Consider the following 21909-nt stretch of genomic DNA (forward strand, 5'->3'; position numbering starts at 1 on the left):
AAGCTAAAGCTGAAGTGAAGAGACACTGAAGGACTGAAGAGGTCACTACATGCTGAAACAAATCCAGTTTGAAGCAGGTGGCTTTTCTAAGCCCGACTCTGGAATTTTGTTTGCTGTTGTGATGAGAGCAGAGCAGCACGTTTGAATGACTGCGTGTTTAATTCACAGAAACGCCAACGCAGCCATGGGTGTCCTGCTGTCCAAATCCATGGATGACAATTTAAAAAAGCAACAAGAATTCATGCTAACGAATGCACGGCTGCAGGTGAGTGAAAGTGCACCCACTCGCACATCACCTCTGACCTCTGCTGTGACATCTTTCACTAGTGAAAGATGGTGAAAGTGAAAAAGCAAAAAAAAAAAAAGCAGATTTTTAATTATTTTTTAACACATAAAATTGCCCCAAACCTTCCCACCAAAAGGTTTTACCTTCATACTTTGAAATTGTACTAGTTGCAGATGCTGAAATGATGTCGGACTAAGTTTAAATTGTGCACTTGTTTATTTGCATTATTTTTGTATCAGCTCCATGAGTACAGGAGACATCCACAGCAACTGTAGGTCTGCAAACATTTTTAATCTCTATGACTACAACCAAATCCATTTAGACCCACTACTTTCCCACTACTCTCTGGAGGAGGTAATTAACTACACTGCTCATTGTCTGAGTAGTGTGATCACTGTGCGTTACTACATCATGCAGGTAGCTGTTCAGGAGACACTTGTGCAGCAAGCCTGGCTCAGACACAGGTTCCTGAAAGCTCCCCGTCTGCACCTGTGCCTTCAACTGTTTCGGCTTGTCCTGCTTGTGCCGCCTCCTCTCCTTCTTCTTGGTAGACATCAAGTGTTGCCACACAGATATTATGTGGAGGATGCAGCAGGCCCCCACAACTTTGGGAGGAAACAGAGGCCGACCCTCAAGGGCTCACAAGAAGATGGAGTGCCAGTGTGTTTTGAGGATGCACAAAGTAGGATCTTTAATATTTCTGGCCTTTGCTGAGCTCTGGCTCTGCTAGTTTCACTGTTTCTCTGTTGGGGAATCCTCTCACACTCAAACTGTGAAATATGCTCCACTCCAGTCCACTGAATGGCTGTGGAAAATATGAAAGAGGACATAACTTTACACATTAACTTCTAACAATTTAAGCCCAAAGAGTCATCCTGAGAAATGTCATTTAATATGCAGCATTTCATTATCACGTTAAAAAACAAACAAACCCCACATACTGCTTAAGTTGCTGCTCTTTGAGATTAAAAGATCTCATTACATTAACAGAAACACTGACATCCCTGCTCTACAGCTTTGCATTCAGGGGGTGTCCTTGTCACAAAGATCAATTCAGACACTGAAATCTTTTCAATTTTCTTTTTTTATTAATTTAAAATTTTTTCCAGATGTCAAACACAAAGTATAGATATCAGCACCTTGGAATCTACTGTGATGGCTTAAAAAAGTTGGAGGTCCAACAGCTTTGTATTGAAGCTCCCTCACACCTACAATTAAAATTTTAGTGTTGAAAATAATACATTTTATCTGTCAATACAAATGTCTGAGAATCTTTACCAATAATGCACCATTACATTTTGATCACTTCAGCTGTTGGTTATCGGCAACTGCAAAAGTTACCAGCCTGGCAGAGGGCATTTCATCAAAACAAAGCTTCTTAGAAAGTAACACGTCTATGACCTGGATAGAAAAGAACCACAGACTGAATACAAAGGATGGATTGTAGCCACTGAAATGAGAAAGAAAGGGCAAGCCTTTGCTGTTCCAGGACAGCAGGAGCTGAATGTAAAGGAGAAAAAGTGGAGGGTTTGGATGCTACGTCCATCTTTTGCATACAGTCTATCATCTAAACAGAGAGGCAAGTGACCTGCAACAGTCATCAGTGTTTCAGGAGCTTTTTAAAGGCGACGTATTACACATAAGAGCCAGATAAAATGAGCTGTTATGAAGAGTGTTTAAGAGAATTTCTGCTCTGCACTGGTCTAATTGCAGCTTTGACCAACAATCATTGTCTTACCACTTTGTTCAATCATCATCATTACATTCATGAACCAGGCTTATAGCAGCTGGTATTCTTGTTCATCTAAATACAACAAAACCCCCCAGAGAGATAACATAAACTGATTAATATTACTATCAATTTCCCTTCAAGTCCATCATACATAATCAAAGCAAACCCTGGAAAATAACAACCTAAAGAAAACACTGATGATATAACTGCAATTGTGCAATATTTAGAGACAAGTTATCTGCTGTGGTCACACAATGCTCTTATAACACTGTAATAAAACTTAACTCATGGATCAACATGTGGCATACACCAATCAGGCATAACATTATGACCACTAGCAAAGTGAGTAACACTGATTCAGACTATTCAACACGGAGGCCACACCTGGCATCTTGGTGCCAGATATCATGTGATGGGTCAGGGCCGCTTTGGCAGCAAAAGGGCGACCAACACAGTGTTAGTTAGGTAGTCATAATGTAATGCCCGATTGGTGTATCTGAAAGACTGAAATGAGACAGAATAAGGAGCCTTTCGTTCAATAAAGGTCAACCTGACAGAGAGAAATAGCAGAGCCTTAAAATTTTCCATGATAGAGGACGTTTGTTCTATAAATTATTACATTATTTCTCCAAGAAGGAGCTGAGGCCGCTTTTACCTTAATGCTACATAAAGTATAGTTGTGTATCGTTTAGGGAGTGGGTATGTTTTGGACAGCTAAACCTGAGGTTTCTTTGTGAGCCACTTCCCCGTCTTTGTGGTTTGTTGAAAACGAAATGTACAGTGGCTGCAGCTCCTCTCTGGAACCACGCTGTTAGACAATAACTAATTACATTATTTCTCCAAGAAGGCGCTGAGGCTGCTTTTAGCACGGCGGGCCTTCTCTATGCTCTCAAAGGTTGGAGTCCCTTGAGGTAACTGTAGACGGTCATTTTCAGTCTCCATGATATTCTCAGCTTCCCCTAAAGACATCATGAAAAACACATTTAATGGGTATAATTAGTGACTGCAATCTTTTTTAAAAATGTCATTAATGAATAACTAAACACAATATTTGTTAAACATTTAGATGCATTATTTGGTAAACAGTAAGGTCCATTTGGACAGAGACTTTTTCTTTTTTAGCATTTTGGTTCTGTTCATTACCACAATTAATTTTAAATATAACAACTTTAAATATAATTAACTCAGATCCAGTTGAACTGCCGACTGTCAGCCTTAATTCAGTGGGTTGAACAAAAAGATTGCACAAAAATGTGAGAACTAAAATGCAATCCCATCATTTCAGGACATCAAAAGTAACTGGACAAATAAAATAAAATGTATTCATTTGAATCGTGCTAATGCAAGCGCCACACCTCAAATCAACTCCAGGGCTTCTATCTGCTTAATTGATAATGACATAACAAAGGAAGTGCCCACACCTGCCCATGAAATAGCCTTTCAGTCAAATGTCCAATTACTTTTTGTCCCTTTAAAAAGCGGGGGGCACACGTTAAGGGGCCGGAACTCCAAAACCTTCATCCGATTTGAATGTGGATTTTCTCATATGAAAGCTGGGCGTCTACACATTATATAGATGCCCATCATAGCGGAAAGTGGAAATTGTTTTGGTAAACAGACACTATTCATGTATTCAAATATATATATGGACCTAACTGTATATTAGAGCCTGTGTTTTCTGGATATAGTGAGTCTGTGTTCTGCTGTTCAAAGTAAAATAATCCTCGAAAACCAAAGCAAAGAATCACTATATAATGCTTGATAAGGATTTATTTACCCGTCTGTGCACCCTCTTTTTAAATGTTAAACAGGTTTCCTTAAGATGATGATGCCTGTAAGTGTGTAGCTTTACCTCTCATACGATTAATAAGCGTTCCATAGGCGCTGTCCATCTGGTAGGCAAATATGAAACTGAGAGGTATGATGGGAGCCAGCATGCCTGGGTTCTTTCTTTTAATAGCTCTAAAGAAAAATGATGATAAACAGAAGACAATATTTAACTGCAAAGATAAAAGCACAACACAGAGATGAGTCTGTGTGTGTTTGTGTCAGATCTTTGTGAGGTGTTAGAATCTCACCCTGCAGTTAGTCCCACTGTGGCCACCGCAAAGAAACTGCCAAAGTATTTCAGAAACTCTCTGGACCAGGCGATCTGCATCGCCATCTGCCGCTCTCTCATCTGGTTCTGCATCAGAATCTGGCGCTCCATCTGGGCACGTGCACGCGCGCACACAGACACACAAAAATAAATTAAGAAGAAATGATGAAATAAAATTTTCCCTGCTTGGTAAGATTTCATTTTCAGTTATAATCAATTTCAGTCAATTACTGTTGATCAGAGCTGTAATAATCATCTGATTCATCAGTTAATTGTTTTATGAGAGTACAGACAGTTTAAAGAGATCTCCATAAGCACCAAAGGCTTAGTACTTTTTAAAAAAAAGCCCCTAAAAACTTGTAGGAAGTGTACATTACGTGAACAGAGATGTGATTAGTTGGGAGCACAGACTGAACTTCTATGTATGCTTGAGAAGTTTCTTTGGAATTTTTTTTAAGTCATGAAACTAAACCCTGGAATCCACTGCTGTAAACATGCCAACTACAAACACTACGCTCTAGGGAAGGAGGAAGTGACAAACTTTTCATCTCCACAATCTGGGTGTTTCGTACTCCTGACATCGACTCTTGGCTGTACACTCTTTAGGTTCAATGGAAATTACAGGAATGACTTCTGTAATTGACAGTGTTTGTTCTTTTAAAGCCAGCATCCGCTGAAACAAACTAGTGAGTAGTCTGAGCACACTTAAGGGTGTCCCCCTTTAACGGCCCATGTTGTGAATGAGTGAAGAATGCAATTATGAAAAGAAAGCATTTCCCGCTCCTCCACACCATGTGTATGAGCTGCAGGAACGGGAAATGGGGTGACACGTTCGCTGAAAGGTCAGCTTTCATGACGGCTTCATCTGGGTCACAAAAAAGGAAGTAAATGGAAGATAGAGGATGTTAAATTTGAATAAACTATCCTGAAACTCACTCCAGCATCTAAGTACATAGATGCTGCAGGGTCTCCATCTTATAAAAATGAAGCAGTTCAATATGCCCATATAGACAAATACGTAACATAAGTAAAGATCACTGCACATCTTTGCTCAGCCACCAGTTTCACATTATTAGTTAGTTTGTCTCCAAAGCGCTCAACCTGAAATGGCCCTCTGATGTACTCATTCCTAATCATGTCCTTCATGGTCACTCCAAACAAAAAAATCTTAACATCTTCAACTCTGTCACCTCCAGTTTTCCAAACCACACATCATAGCATCTTGAAAACCTTTCCTTTCAGTCTGCAACTATCCATCACAAATTACCGCTGACACTCGTCTCCACCCACTGTTACTTTGGATGGTTGGATGCTATTTAAACTCATCCACTTTCACTGCCTCTGCTCCTTCAATATTCTGCCCATCTCCCTCTCATTTTTGTGCTGATGCCAAATGACTCATGAGTGTTTATAATAATGAACACTTATAACAACAATAATAATGATAATGTGTCATCTACATTAAAGACTTCAGGGTCTTTGTATAACATTCTTTACCATTTTCTGTTTCTACAGGCTGTTTGTATGGGATAGCTACGAACCCATAAGTGATAAATTAGCCCTATTAGTGTAGATGTGCAATTCAAAACTAGACAAACATATCTGCTGGTGGGAATATCAAAAGGAAAAGATTTGGTTTTGGCAAGCTCAGACAAGCAGCAGACTGTGACTCTGGGACAGGACTGGAAAAAGCAGAAATGAACCAACGCACTCTGAGGGTGACATTTGTGAAGGGTGCAAGTATGAACACAAAGCGGGACACTAACTTGAAAACAGATGCACACAAATCATCATGATCTACACATTGGAAGAAGGAAAAGAAACAGATGTAACATGTGAGAAAGAAAAGCAGAGCAAATACATGCGGAAAATATGTGCAGCAGGTATTCCTGATGAATACAAAATATTTCATGTTAGGGTTTTTTTGTGGATTAAGGTTTTTTTTTTTTTGCATGTTTGCAAACTTTGACTTTTGGGCACTCTGTATGCTCTCATGCTTTTAAAAATGATTTGTCCAAAATTGGATATGGAGTAATGTTCCTAAATGCACTAGTAAATCCACAAAGAAAGGACTCAAGGACCTGAGGTGCCTAACCAATGCTAAGATTTCAATTCTATTGAAATATTGCCAGGGGATTGAAAATAGGCATTTAAAAAAGCATCTTACAGTTACAGTAATTTGGAAAGATTTCAGAAAGCTTTGACCCTCTTTGACTCCATCTTTCCAAAGAAAGTTCCTCCTGCTTAAGACAGCAATATGAACATCTGAGCCCAGTGGCGTATTTCCACAGAAGAATTTCTTTTTGTGACTAAAAATTGAGGAAGAGTGAGGTTAAAGCTGAGTGTATGCTCACCCCAGTCCAGAAGCCATAGCATGATCTTCACCAGGGTAACAAACTTTTTTTCTACCTGTGCAAGTTTCCTCTTTAAGTAGAATCACAGTGGTACCTGCTGTGAAATCACTTTGGGCTGGTTTTTGACTTTGGTGTGTAGTAATACTTAAACACTAAAAGAAAGATGGTATGCGTGTCGTCATTAGGACAGGGGTTTGTGTCAGTGTGTGGGACAAAGGAAGTAACGCACAGTGATCACACTACTCAGACAATGAGCAGTGTAGTTAATTACCTCCTCCAGAGAGTAGTGGGAAAGTAGTGGGTCTAAATGGATTTGGTTGTAGTCATAGAGATTAAAAATGTTTGCAGACCTACAGTTGCTGTGGATGTCTCCTGTACTCATGGAGCTGATACAAAAATAATGCAAATAAACAAGTGCACAATTTAAACTTAGTCCGACATCATTTCAGCATCTGCAACTAGTACAATTTCAAAGTATGAAGGTAAAACCTTTTGGTGGGAAGGTTTGGGGCAATTTTATGTGTTAAAAAATAATTAAAAATCTGCTTTTTTTTTTTTGCTTTTTCACTTTCACCATCTTTCACTAGTGAAAGATGTCACAGCAGAGGTCAGAGGTGATGTGCGAGTGGGTGCACTTTCACTCACCTGCAGCCGTGCATTCGTTAGCATGAATTCTTGTTGCTTTTTTAAATTGTCATCCATGGATTTGGACAGCAGGACACCCATGGCTGCGTTGGCGTTTCTGTGAATTAAACACGCAGTCATTCAAACGTGCTGCTCTGCTCTCATCACAACAGCAAACAAAATTCCAGAGTCGGGCTTAGAAAAGCCACCTGCTTCAAACTGGATTTGTTTCAGCATGTAGTGACCTCTTCAGTCCTTCAGTGTCTCTTCACTTCAGCTTTAGCTTTAAGCCTCAACTCATTTTAAGCTTTCCCGTTAAGTTAGCGAATAACAACACGACTACTGTCTTTAACCTAAATGAAACTGTTGTCCGTATAAACTTTTATATTTCATGACAAGTTGGAGAACTTAAAATAAAAGCTTTACATACCCCAAACACTTTGAAGACTGTAAGCTAAATGCTGGGGAAAGGACTCCGGAGTGGATCGTCAAAATAAAAGCCACGCGCACTGCCTTTTTAGCGGAAGGAAATGACGTCTTACTTCCGGCTAAACTAACTGTTTTTTTTGTTTTATTCATTCATTTATTTGCATTCGAAATATAAAGAGTAAGTTGAACGAAATGAAAATAATAAATAATAAAACATAAATAATAGAAAACAACAACAACAAAGACTGTAATACAATTAAAACACACAGGAAATAGTTTTTATAGCTTTTCATTTCAGTTTTAATTTTAGTCACATTTGTAAAACACTTATTTTAAAACAAACACAAAAGCAAGTTGACAAGATCAACCAAAACAAAACAAATCTATGATGATTTTGTCAAAGTATAGGAAGGGACAGAATGATTACTTGAAGGCTAAAGTGACTTAGATGGTGTAGTTTGGCTCCCTCTATTGGTTCTCATGGGTCACTTAAATAGTAGCGTTACACGTTGACTCGTTGAATGAATGGCTTGATTTAAGATACGTAAACTCCGGGTGGTGGAGAGTTTTTATTAAAGCAATAATAATAATAATAATAATACTAATACTACTACTACTAATAATAATATAGCAGCCTAGTAGTCTCTTAAAACCTTTGGATTGAATGGTAACTGGGTTAATTATACAAGGGTTTTACTTCAGATAGCTTTGTTTTAATCATTGACAGTATAGTTTTAATCTTGAATGATCATCAATGGAAGATCATTCAAGATTCAATGAAAATTATACATATATTAATGCATATGACACCAATTTGTAAGCTAAATATTTAACAGTGTGGATGGTGGATACATGACCAGCAGAGAGAGGGACTGACTTTCAAAATGAATTCCTGTCAGTTTTATTTATTCTTGTATTTGAATAACGGAGTAGCATTAATTTAGCACTAGTAGTGATATAGTTTGAGATATACTCGGAGCTGCGGTGGACTTTGATGAATTCTGAAACTTCTTCTCTCCTGAAAGTGAAACAGAAGTTAAACTGCCAGATGAAATTTCATCTAGTCACGGCTGGAGTTTTTGGACTTTGAACCACCTGAGCCATCAGGTGTGACATGATCCTACCATGAATTTGCGGGAAAAATAGCATCCCATGCTTGTTCTTCTTCAGTTTTCCCCTCTGAATTCATGAATCAAAAGCAAAATGAACTGGACTTATGTGATAGTTTCATGCTGCAGTGACTCATATCAAGCCAAGCTATCATGTACCATCAGTGAATTACAACGGCAGTGGGAACTTCTCATCTGTCACCTTCCTGGCAACTTCACATGACAAATGCTAACTTAAATAAACCGTGTAGAGATATGTCACACAGAGAAGTCACAGTGTTAAGTACATGTGTGAACGGTCGTCACTGCGGACAAAACTTCTCCATATTACATCTGTTTATTTTTCTTTTTGAATACAATAATTTACTTATTAATAATTTTAATTAATTACATTTAAAGGAAAAATAAATAAAAGATGTCATGTCAGTGTTTCAGATATCCTTGCCTCGCCAACACCGTGTCTTTGTCATAGTACCTTTTACAGACAGACAGCTATTTTACCTGTTTTCCGTAAGTGAAAAAGACTGTGAAAATAAAGCTTCTCGTCACATTAGCTGATATTCCTGATTCAGCCAAGAGGTAAGCACATGGGAAACCCAGAAATGTTTTATGGTTCGATGTTATGCAGGTTGGCACAGGATAATGTCTGGATGACACCCTGCTGTATATTCCACATGAGGGATGACTTGACATGCAGGTAAAAATTCCCTCAGATAAGGTTATTTCATTCAACTCCAGCTTTCCAGCTTTCAGCACATGACTTGTTAAGTGTTGTGTAAACATCTTGGTTTTGCGCGTGTGTTGATTTAAACGGTACTTTTTTACAAATACATTTACATGCCAAATGAAAATTCCACAGTATTGACTGCTCTGGGGTATTGAGTCAAATACATGTGGCTTAAACTCATTGGGCAAAATTCTGCTTTGTTTAAATTTACTTGTTAATATTGCACTATGGCTTTTGTGTTTATATGCAATACTTCTCATCAGAGTAGCTGTTATGTTAGGGTGGCATAGTGCTGTCATGGTTAGGACTGTCCCCTCACAGCAAGAAGGTCCTGGGTTTGGGTCCTGCGTGGACTTTGAATGTTCTCCCCATATCTCCCCGTGTGTGGGTCTACACCGGGTATTCCTGCTTCCTCTCACAGTCGGGTGGATGGATGGATAAGAAATGCTGAGGCAGCAGTACTTTCAGAGCTCATTTAACAGCTTCACAACCAAAGGTGGACTCAGCACCCACCTATAGCTCTTCTCATGGTCTTAATGCATGATCACTACACAACTTCATCAGTCAATCGGTCTGTTGGTTGACTTTGAATGATCCCCTTAAAACTAATACATTGGCTTTGCTATATGAATTTTGCAACCCAACCTAATTTAGATCAAGTAGTTATGTATTTTATCTTATTCTTTTTCTTTCTGGATATTGTTTATTGTTGCCGTCATTAGTAATACTGAAAAAGTAAAACTTTAGTAGAGAAGCTTGGGTGGGATCCAACTTCTTCCAGGAATGTGCCTGATTTACTGCCAGCACAAGAACCAAGCTCTAACTGGAACTGAAACAATGAGCAACACCCTGGTGGAGTCAAATGTCTTCTCCAAGCCCACAAAACACATATAGACTGTAAACGTGTAGACACATAGCCACCTAGGTGAGGGGTTTTTAGGCATGTCCTGCTGGGAAGAAGACATGGGGGAGACCCAGGACACACTGGCCTGGTGGCCTAGGAGGGGATATGTCTCTGCTTAGACTTCAACTCTGATGACCCAGATCCAGAAAAGAAGATCGATAGATGGATAGATTCTGAGTTAAAAACTTAATCAAAGAGTTACAGAGACACTATTAATAACTGTAGTTTTTAGAGGTGTTACGTGATAATAAACTATACTAAACACGTTTAAGGGGAATGAGTATGGCAAACACTGAGCTGAGGTTAATAAGATCATGTCTTGCTCATTACTTACCATCAACAGCGTATTACTATGATGTAGTAGAGGGGAAAACCTTAGGTACTGGCCCTGCTGGTGTTAAGTATGGAAAGGAAGGATAAAGCATTAATAAGTTACTAATAAAGTGATACTGTGCTATTAATAAGCAATTTGTAAATGATAAATATTTAACTTAGCATACTGAAATTAAAATAGTTACATGCAGTTTAAAAAGAACATCTATGAAGACAATGAACAAAAATTACAAAGTATTATAGTATAGTATTTAATTTTTGGTGCTTCAACCCTGAGTCAAAGTATAAAAAAAAGCCAACGACATCATTGATTGATTGATCTTAACCACAACCCATGGTAGTAGTTAATTAGTTTTCTCAAGTCTTGATAACCAGAGAAATGTAACCATTAGCCATTATAAGTGGTACATTAAATAAATAAATAAATACATTTTCTAAGAAAAAAGTCCTTCTTGATTCTTTCCCCCAAGTTATAGAGTTAGGATTATGACCTTAGACCGAGAGTTCAGGTGCTGCTGCTGGAATTTTACTTATTATTTACACTAAAATATTTACACTGCCTATTTTCTTTAAGTAGAGGATATCTTTGCTAACTCTTTCATCACTAATGATGATATTGTTATGAGTTTTACCTGGATTAATATTTACAGTAAGTGGTCAAACTGGGTGATACTAAGGTAGTATAAAAAATTCCCGATAAAGGACGCCATAGTTTGGGAGTCCTGACCACATAGACAGAAACAAGTGCGTTAAAAAAAACCCACAAAAAACTAACCAGTATTAGTTTCGGACACAAGCTACAGGACTCGAATGTTGCTCAATATGTGTTTGCTGATCATTAATGTTTGAGCCACTATATTTGGAGGAGTTTACTGTCGGGAACATTTTGATCGCTTCTTTATCGGTGTGTTACAGTAATCACAAGTCAGCTTCCGTGTGAGCAGCGGAGAGTTAATTTCGAGCCGTCTAAGCTTTCCACGAAAAAACACGCCGTAATTTCATAAAGAAGTTGAGCTGAGTACAGTAAAGGAAGGAGGCGTGGCCACTTCTCCTGCCTTAACTGTTCGAAGGGACTGACGGAGGGAGTTCAGATCACATTTAGAGCTCAAGGAAGAAGGAAATAACTAATGAGAACACAGCTGGCTGTTTTTGAATGACCTACAGGTAAGAGGACATATTATTTATTTAGGACAACTCAAAAATTTATATATATATATATACACATATATATTTTTAACACTAGAGCAACACCATCAATAATAACAATATTAATAATGATAAAAATAATAATGTAAAGATATTCTATGTTCTGTATCTTTTTGCATGTACAAATGAGCCATGTACATTTTTTCTGTTTTTACACGGGCCATCTATTTTTGACGTTAACATTTATTTTTGTCTTTGGATTCTGTTTCGACTCATCTGATTTATCTGTGTATGCATACACGTACTCTAAAACTCCCTTACTATCACGTATCAGATAAGACTATGGTTAACCAAACAGATGACAGATCTTAACAATCAGAGTTCTGCAGAACTGTAGTTGTCTTTCCACTTGGGGAGGAAATCCCGGAGAAAATGTCTATTTATATCCTACTTACTCACCTATCAAAGTTGCTTACTGTGTAAGCAAACAAAGATGCTCTTGTACACATTTGCAGTTGCTGTTAAGTTATATTTTTTCCATAGAAGCCTGGTACAGCTACACTTCCAGATATAATGGTGTGGTGGAAAGATGTTTTATGTAGAGAGGTGGGCTGTTATGTGAGGATGGTGCGGTTGAAGTGTGCTGGCATGGCTTCAGTGTCAAAACAAAAACTTCCCTGTGTTATTTTTTCCTGTTATAAAAGATAAAGAAGAGGGAAGTACTTCTTTGGAGCTGAGTCATGCTAGATTGGGATTACCATGTGATATAGTGTCACACAGCTTTTTGCCAAATTAAGAGGCAAACAAGGTCACACTGCACATCTGGTTTTCTTCGGTAAAGTGACTCATGTTTCATCACTAAAGAATCTCAGCATCTGGTAATAATCCCTTTTTTCATCCTCAGATCTCAATGGACTGGGCCCTTATTATAGTTTTACAAGTGTTATTTCAGCCCTCTCTCTCAGGTGGGTGGTAAATACATTTTTTGGATATGTAGAAGCAAAGTCAGAACAATAACTACATATTTGACACATGAGGCACTTACAGCTGCAGAGTGAGATTATGTAAAAAGTATAAGATGCTTGTAAACATTTTAAGACTGGAGTGTTTACCTTCATCTTGGCATTATTTTGTGTCATTTCCGTGCAGTCTTATTCACTGTTGAGGCAGAGCAAAGCATGTATACGTCAGAGTTTGGAGAAAGTGTCGTGATGGGCTGCAAGTTCAACCCTAAACCCTCCTATCCTCATCCTGACCTGAACGTGACCTGGCACTGGATCAACTCTGACTCCGTTCAGGACGTGATCCGGCTGGATAATGGCGTGCCGCGCTCGGAATCTCCAAAGTATCGGGGACGAGTGCAGCTTCTGACCGAGGAGCTGGCGGAAGGCTGGGCTAAGCTGAAGGTAATTCCTGGCACTGAGCTACTCAGACTTACATAACACATGTTGGACGGCTTACCACTTAATTCCTACTAACTTTACTCCGAGCATTAAGCTTGTTTAAACTTGCCAGCTCTTCTTCATCTTTTTAAAAATGACTCTCAACAGGTTTAAATTCCCTAGAAAGTGCCACAGGATAACTTTACTGGAACTTTACAGGGGTGTATACTCATAAAATGACTAAGTCTGTTTAATTTTTTATATTATAGTACAGAATAAAACCCTAATAAGAGAGGCAGAGGGAGGGATAGAGCTGAAAAGTTTTCCATTTTGGTTTCTTTAAGAGGGCATAACAGAGGACTCTTGTTCTTTTGTCACTTTACAGATGTCCAGTCTTAGAATCAGTGACGCCGGGAAGTACCAGTGTGTGGTTCATTCAGCGGATGGAGCCGACTATAAAACTATAGCCTTGTCTGTTGAAGGTGAGAAGTACATGTGTTGCAGTGTAGGCCTGTTACTTTTCTTTTCTGAAGATTTCACAAGCATTGTTCTGGGAATGGTCTCGTAACTGCCAAAGCGCATGGTCATTTCTGGCCAGTTAAAGTTTCACTCAAACTGAAAATGAAATAAAGACCACTATTAGTCAATTTTGTAAAAAAAAAAAAAAAAAAAAAAAGAGAAAAGAAAAAAGAAAACAATCTTTGACAAACTCAGCACATGCTGTTATCAATCTTGCGTTACAATAGAACGTCATTTTCTTCCCTAGCATCTTATAAATCAGTGACCAAACACATTGAGAGGGCAGCAACAGGTGATGAGGTCCTGATAACCTGCCAGTCTGAGGGATACCCTAAGTCAACGGTTGAATGGCAGAATGGAAACCTGAAGACACTCAATCCCAACACCACTGCTGAATCAACACCAGACCAGATTTTTAGAATCACCAGCCAGATAAAAGTCAGCTCATCAGAAAAAAACAACTACACCTGTAAATTTACAAAAGACGGCAGCTCTGCAACAATTTATATTCCAGGTAAGCGTTCGTTTCCAGTCTTGAAATGGTACATGGTATTTACATGTCCTCCTGCGTGTGCATGAGAGTTAGATGCAGCTTATAGCTGTGCCTTTGAGATCAAAAGGAGGGCTTCCTTTCAGGAAGGCGTTGCAGAAGTGGATTTCTTCCAAAACAATACTCACAATATTTAACAGGAAGGGGGATGTAACATAATCCCAGCTTTTCCAGGTGGGAATCATCCAGCTGTACTGTGTGCCTCCTTTAAAAAAAAGGAGAGAAAAGGCTCCAACATTACATACTGTGCCTGTTTAACTGATCAGAAAGTGAAATAGATTTTTTTTAAACAGTCCCCAAAAGAGCAGACGACACTAAAGTTTAAGTGAAGCTCTAAATGTTCAAAGCTACCACAGGAAATATGTTCTCATAACCTGTGTTCCTGTCATCACCAACTTCCTGTTATGATTAGAATTTTGATTTGTACATGTTGGCTTTTATCCCCACCCTACATCAAACTGCAGAGACTTAGATATGTAGATATGATTCCCCCACTTTTTCCACCGCTTTCCTGGAATTCAAAGACCCTCCCATGTGTTTCTGTGAAGCCGGTGGGTGGTGTGTGTCTGGTGTGTGGATGTAGGTGCGTAGCAAATCTTCAAATGTGAGACTTTTCCGTGTCTGCATGTAGGGTGCTCATTGTTTTCACACCAATATGGAAAAAATATATATTTAATCATAACACGTATCGAAACCGTTTCACTTTTAATTTGCTTTGCGTGTGTCATATTTATTTCTTTGATGAAAAACTAGCCACATTTTCCCATGCGGTATTTCCCACAGGAAGCTTTATTGTAAGTCATATTGTAATGATAAACACAAAAGGGTTTAATGATGATCCTGTTGAGGGAAATGAGAAATATATTTTAATTCATTTCTTATACATATAAAATGTTCAATGCTAGAGTAAGAGAAATGTATTTTTAATACAAGAACAAATAAATAAATACATAAAATATGTGAAAGAAGATATTTTTATGTGATCATATCTGCCATTGCACCAGCATAACGAGGCACTATAGCTGCCATAAGGTTTTGTCCTTGACCAGCAAAGGGGAAGTTTGTGGTTATATGCCTTTGGTATGTTTGGTTATTTCCAGAGCGGCTAAAATTGCTAAAGCATAGATATTACCATGAAATACTAATCCCACAATGTTTTGACTCTTTTCACAGATGAAATACCACTTAGTCCTGCAAAAAGTGATGCTGTCATCATTATACTGTGCATAGCAGTGATAGTGGCATTCGTCTCTGTCGGAGTGGTCACCTATCGACGACGAAAAGGTAACCAATCAGTCCCTCAGTTCAGCACAGACAGGAATGCTTACATATCCTGTGTCGTGCTGCAGACAGAAATGTTGGTTTCAAACAAAATGATGGGTAACAATTTAGTGAGGTGTTAAAATACCACAGATAGCAGCAGTTATCTTGAATAATGGGCTTAGATAAAAACAGTTATCTCAAACAATGGATACTTTGCAAGATATTTAAGAAACAAATTCAAAATGAAAGCCAGTCATCTTGCAAAACCTGTAATACAACATGTAGGTGATCTTAATGCAAACCTGCATTTCCCTTTGCCACAAAAACAGACAAAGTATTTAACACCTCGCTGCAAATGCTCGCTCTGGTTTCATTTTAAACATTCAGTAAAACTGCATAAAATGTGCAACGACAGAGCTGACATCGGCTAAATGATTTTAACTTTAATGCCCAAGAAAAACCAAAACTTTGTTGTTGGTCTTGTGCCAAACAGCTCACAGACAATCTAAATTCATTACTCAGCACTGCAAAACGTATCTTTCCTGTGTCAAAGGCTGCGCAGCTCTGACTGGGAAAAAAAGAAAAGAAAACAACACATGCATACTCCCGGGAACACTGGTGACACTGTAGGTCATGTAAAAGAGGAAGCATCTGTGAACGTTTCAGGAGGTTCTTGTCCGATTTGTTCTATAATGCTTGTGATTTGAACAAAACTTTGCTGGAAATTCTTTAGCATGTGACCTGCAGTGTTTTTTTTTTTCTTTTTCGTGTGACCATGACTTAGCTTTTTACATTCTACTGCGTTTCGCAACTATCAGACCAGACCGGCTAGATTGTGGGAAACACCCAGTGTGGTTTTGGTTTATCTACAAGGGGAATTCAAAGCTAATTGTAAACGCATGGGTGATTTTTTCAGCACGAGTTTATATTATTGTTCACACACCTCACTCAAGTTCACTGGAAAACTTATTAAACATATTTTCACATATGAATGTGTAAAAATGACGTTTTACTTACAGATAGATCAGGAAACTGTCACACAGTTATCAGGAAGGCATGGATCTTTATTGTGGTGCTTTCAAGAGCATATGATAATATTGGACATTTTGAGGAATAATTGAAACTTCAAAGCCAAAATATTAGAATCAGAATCACAGAGACTTTATTAATCCCAGAGGGAAATTGAGTGATCATATCTGCCATTGCACCAAGCACTGATTTAAAATAAAGTGTAGAAACAGACATATCGATACAAAAATATAGAGAAATACAGAGATATAGGTATAAATATACGTACCTATTTTAGCAAATATAAGATCAATTAAAGAATGTATAATTCAAAACAAACCAAACCCAACAACCTCCATACATTCAGTGTATCAGTGCTTAAAGACTACATCACCTGCTGTACCAGTACGTTGCATTAAAGTGCACTTTTTTGTTACAGGGTCCCACAATCACAGCACTCACAGCACCAGGAACCTCCTGGAAAGACCTGCTCCTACCGCTGCTTCCCGTGAGTTCAGTGGTTATGTTTTTATTGCTGTTTTGCTGTTGAATTTCTACACTGGTTATAAATAAAACTGAGTTCTTCAGTGTTTTTCTTTTTATCTTACTGTCCTCCGTGTTGTCATATTTCTAACAATGCTGTTCCGTCCTGTCAGGTCTGAGAAGTTATGACGACAACTATGAGAACGAGATAGCTCCTTGTAATGAAGGTAGGTAGCTTATCAAGTTGAGAAATATAGTTTACAGGATTTATGTGCCACTGAAAGATTATCTGAAAAGAAAGACCTGCAGGATATTTCACATCTTCAGCAAATGACTGACTGGACTTCTTTTTGTCTCCAGGCGACGTTGAGGAAAATCTGGGGTTGAATGTGAAAACGCATTACTCAGAAAGCTTTCTCAGTGCAGAGCGAAGGAATCAATGCACCACTTTCAGTGCGGAGGAGCTGCCTCGCAGACTGCAAAACAAGTGAGTCATAAATACATGCGTCCAAAATGATTGGGAAATAGACGACTATGCATTTATCCGATATCATTTCCCGTACACGCAGCCTTAAAAAAAAAATTGTTCTTCTTTCCAGAAAATCGCCTTGAATGAATCCTCTTTTCGTTTACTTGCAACCACCCAGCATTGTGCAGAGCTGTGTGTGGCGTGCTACATGAAGTCATCTCAATTAGTGTTCTATTAGGTAGTGGTCCTTGTTAGCAGTAACACCATCCTCTATGAATCTACAGTAATGGATAGCACATTTAAAAAATAATGAGGTTATTGTATTTTTAGGGGTTATTAATCAGAATCAGAATACTTTATTGATCCCTGGGGGAAATTATTTTTTGTTACAGTGCTCCATTATAAACCAACATTAAGACAAGACAGACAATACACTAACTAAGAATAGTACAATATATACGTATATATACATACATAAGTCACTCATAAAGACAAGTTTATGGTCACAATTAATTTACTGTGTGGACTTCAACTAAATTTGTGTTGTATATTCAGCCACAGCCTTCGATTACTTACAGATTTAACTTAATGAAACTATATAATGCTGGGTTTAAACACAGTTCCTGTGACAGCTAAAAACTTTTTATAATACACAAAAGGGAATGACCATGGCATGGCAAGGCTTTTGTTTTCTTTTTTTTGTTCCTACATTTGTGTTTGCGAACAGTACTTCTGCCTATTTAATGCTAATTTATGATAGTTGACTGACATTGTCATGGCTATCGGTTTATCCAAGGCAGCAGTTGCGAAATCAGTGAGCGAGCTTGTGAAGCTCAGCTCAAGAACATTTTTTGAATGCACTGATAGCTACAGTACATGACGATGTATCGCAGTAAAGTTTTTAAATGCAAACGTTGTTATGCAGAAGTCACTGTGAGGTAAAGTAAAAGTAATCTGTAATAAGCCCAGGATCTCGAAAAAGAACTTAAACCTCACAGCCACACCATGCTCTAAATTTGTTTGGGGTTTTGTTGACTTCACAATCTCGACTTTGCTTTTTTTATTTTCAGTGAAGGCCACCCTGTGAATCTTCCTGCTTTACTCCCGGGTCCTGGTGAGACATTTTTCCTTGAGGGACTTCCCGGAAGCGGGAAAACAACTGTAGCCCACATCCTGATCTCATCCTGGACTGAATGGCCCACAGATTCCCTTTCCAACTTCCTCGACCTCAGCGCACTTCATCTTCTCTTATATGTTGACTGCAGCTCCGTGAAAGACGACTTGTTTCAGGAGATAACAACTCAGCTTTCACTCACCAAAAATATATCAACAGAAAAGTTGAGAACTCTTTTAATCACATCTGGCAAGGCTCTGCTTTTGTTGGACAGCTACAAAGAAGGAAACCAATATTTCGACGACTCATTAAGGAAGTTTCTAAGTGAACGAACAGGTTGCAGGGTGCTGGTCACGGCCAGCCCAGGACACTGCCCCGTGCTCAGGCAAACGGTTGGGAATGAAGGAGTTCGAAAGCTTCAAGTACAACCTGCAAAGTACTGAGTTTAAAAATAATATTGTGACCAAAAAAAAACCACTGTACATGAGTTAGATTTTTAACAAATGAGGCAAGAGTTTTGTGTGTGTGTGTGTGTGTGTGTGTGTGTGTGTGTGTGTGAGAGAGAGAGAGAGAGAGAGAGAGAGAGATAGGCATTTAGATTTTTTATAAGCCCAGATATGCTGCAGAATGTATGTACTGCATGATGATGTGTATTCAAAGTGATGCTTGGGAAGTTATAGACGTGCAACAAATTATAATTTTGTATTCTTTGTTGTCTTGTTTGTCACTTTCATTACTGTGCAATATGTTTTTTCAAAATTCTTTTAGAGAAAGTACATCATTGTTACTGGAAAAGCTGCATAGTGAAAGCAGTGATAAGAAACTGGTGTTTGCAGAATCTATGAACGCGGCAATTAAAATCTCCTTTTTCAATACATGTAACAGTTCAGATACAGCAGTGGTTTCTGTTTTAGCTCAGTGTGTGTGCATGAAAAAGAGAAAGGTCATAGTTAAGGCATCAGCTAGACTGCAATCAAAGCAGCAACAGCTTCTCTCTGGTGTCAAGAGTAAGAGGAAGTGACACTTTGAGTGTTCCTGACAAGAGATCATTTATGCCAGTAACATTTAATTTAAAAAAAAGAAAGGGTCTTTTTTTTTATTCTTTTTTAAAATTTTTGTAGGTTCTTCATTTTGTGGAAAAGCTAGCATGTTTACAAAATTTCAAATGGCATCGAGCCAGTAACTTCTCTCAGCCCTGATCTGTTGCACTGGTCGACATCATCTTTTACTAAACTCGATTGTGCGCTTTTTCGCTACGGCTGGTGACTTTACATGATCTCAAAAAGTCCTGAGTCAGCAGTAAACAGCATGTTGTTGTTTCGTTTATCAAATGCACAAAAAGCGATGAACGTTTGTGTGGTAAATAGAGAAGTGAAAGAAAACATGCTTTAAATAAGAGAATGATATCCAAATAATGTGGCTTACTGTAGTTTACAGTCACACACGTGATGTGCGATTAACACTGCAACAAAACAGACGGGGAAATATTCCACCAAAGTAGTTTGTTGTCTTTAAGCTAATACACAACTAAAATGTGATTTTAAAAAAGGAAACTCAGCAGAGATGGGTTTGTAGAAAGCTAAAACAAGACCAAATCCCTAAAGACTCATCACATAATTTTACATGTAGGGAAGAAGGGCCTGAATCAGGGAAGCATCCAAGCAATTTGTCATTTAGCAGCCATAGTAGTTAAACCCAGTAAAAAAAAGAAATTTAAATTGTTGTCACAAAAAGACCTCATATGTTTGCTTTATTTCCCCATTTGGCAGTTGATTGGCTCGGTTTCCTGACAGATTTTTTTGAGAGTCCAGGATGTACAAGAAGTGTCTAAAAGATCATTACAAGTGGGATAGAAGAAGGAGAACCATCTCAACAGCACTTTATTACTTGTTGTTTTTTTTCTAAGCCAAGATGGCTAATAGCACTCCAATGCTAAGGCACGGTGGAGGCTGCATCATGTTATGGGGCCGTTTCTCAGTAGAAGGAACTGTTGTAATGGTCAGAAATGAGAAAGAGCGCATGCAACCTAGTCAGCCATCTACTTCTCTTTCAGCACAAGACCTTTACCCCAGACAGCATCTGTTTAAAAAAAAGACTTACCCAACTCCAGGCTTTGCCCTTGTGCACTTTGACTTCAATTCTTCACCATTTTTTAAAAATACAAACTTCTGTCAGATCTGTGTGGAAAATCACACACAACTCTGGGAATACCCGGCTGTCTAACTCCTGGAGTTTATAAAAAAATTCTTCTATATAACTCCCTCTTTATATCCAGTAGAATTGATTAACTGATTATTTTTGAAACAATCTGTGACTTCATGGTTTTTACTGGTCAGAATATCATCCCCTCTTTAGATGATATGCTTTTATGACAATACAACCACTGCTAAAGATGAAAAAGTGTTTTTATGTGTGTGTGTTTTTGCATATTCTTAACGCAAACAAACTTTTTCTTTGAGAAAATGTCTCCTTTTTCATTAAGCTCACCTCACATCTCTATCATTTTTCAAACTAAGCAGTTCCACAGTAGTTTACAGTTGATTTCTAAAGCCAATTAATTTGTATACAAATTTGTTTGTGAAAAAAAAAACAACTTTTTTTATACATTAAAATGGAAGATTATTGGATGTTTTTGAAATTTTAAAAGAAAAGGCTTAAATTAGATCAGCAAATAAGGGGGAACCAAAAAGCAACAATCCTGGAAACCTTTGCCGATGACCTGTAAAAAAATATCGATGTGGACTAATTTATTTCAATAATGCAAACCAACAAGAGCACTGTAAATTAGATGATCACAGTCCTCATTAGGCAAACATAACAAGCATAAAACAGTATTTTTTTTTTAAAATTTTATGCATGTGTTTCACTTTCACAGACAGCTCAAGTAAAGGCAGATAACAGATAATCTATACACTGTGATGTAAGGGCAAACCTTCTGTAAGAAGCTGAGGTGGGGCTGGGTGGGATCTTAGAGGCTGCTGTTCCCTGGAAAAATCTGGCACACAATCTGGAGCGCAGGCATTATCCAAGAAAACCTGCTTTAATGCAAAACCAGGGTGCAGTGTAAACTGGAAACTGGCACGTCATCAAAACACAGATCATTACTTCCAATCAGACCCTAAGAAATCCTTAAGTTGGTGAAGTCATGACTACTATGCCATGGTATCATCCTCATCATTTTTCCCCCACATGTGAGGCTGCAGATATTTAAGTCAAAGGGAAGAATCTGACTCAGAGTCATCTGAGAACAACAATTTCTGCAAAATCTGAACAGCTGAATAAGTCTAAATCTTACAATTTGCTGGTCTGCTAACTCAGCTCTGTCTCAGTCACGATACAATCTTGAAAAACATTCAAGCATGAATAAAGGGGAGGAAAA

General features: G+C 38.3%; 2 protein-coding genes across 2 annotated transcripts; one reads left to right on the top strand and one right to left on the bottom strand.

Moving 5' to 3' along the window:
- Window positions 1-1398: 1398 nt before the first annotated feature.
- LOC146628877 (plasminogen receptor (KT)-like) lies at window positions 1399-7576 on the bottom strand. The gene is made up of 5 exons (XM_085358148.1): window positions 7525-7576; window positions 7116-7212; window positions 4097-4227; window positions 3871-3980; window positions 1399-2977 (listed from the first exon to the last, which is right to left on the bottom strand). Exons 2-5 carry the CDS (start codon window positions 7194-7196, stop codon window positions 2850-2852), a joined length of 450 nt encoding a protein of 149 aa, XP_085214274.1. The 5' UTR covers window positions 7197-7212; window positions 7525-7576; the 3' UTR covers window positions 1399-2849.
- Window positions 7577-11709: 4133 nt separating this feature from the next.
- On the top strand, window positions 11710-19145 carry LOC146628878 (coxsackievirus and adenovirus receptor homolog). The gene is made up of 10 exons (XM_085358150.1): window positions 11710-11760; window positions 12647-12707; window positions 12892-13148; window positions 13510-13606; window positions 13891-14157; window positions 15367-15477; window positions 16904-16972; window positions 17121-17174; window positions 17308-17434; window positions 18487-19145. The coding sequence occupies exons 2-10, from the start codon at window positions 12653-12655 to the stop codon at window positions 18971-18973; spliced, it is 1524 nt and encodes a 507-aa protein (XP_085214276.1). The 5' UTR covers window positions 11710-11760; window positions 12647-12652; the 3' UTR covers window positions 18974-19145.
- Window positions 19146-21909: the final 2764 nt, after the last annotated feature.

Source organism: Diplotaxodon limnothrissa, linkage group LG7 (assembly GCF_057381915.1).
Source record: "Diplotaxodon limnothrissa isolate DT_005_m linkage group LG7, D_limnothrissa_male_GT1.1, whole genome shotgun sequence".
Classification (NCBI taxonomy): domain Eukaryota; kingdom Metazoa; phylum Chordata; class Actinopteri; order Cichliformes; family Cichlidae; genus Diplotaxodon; species Diplotaxodon limnothrissa.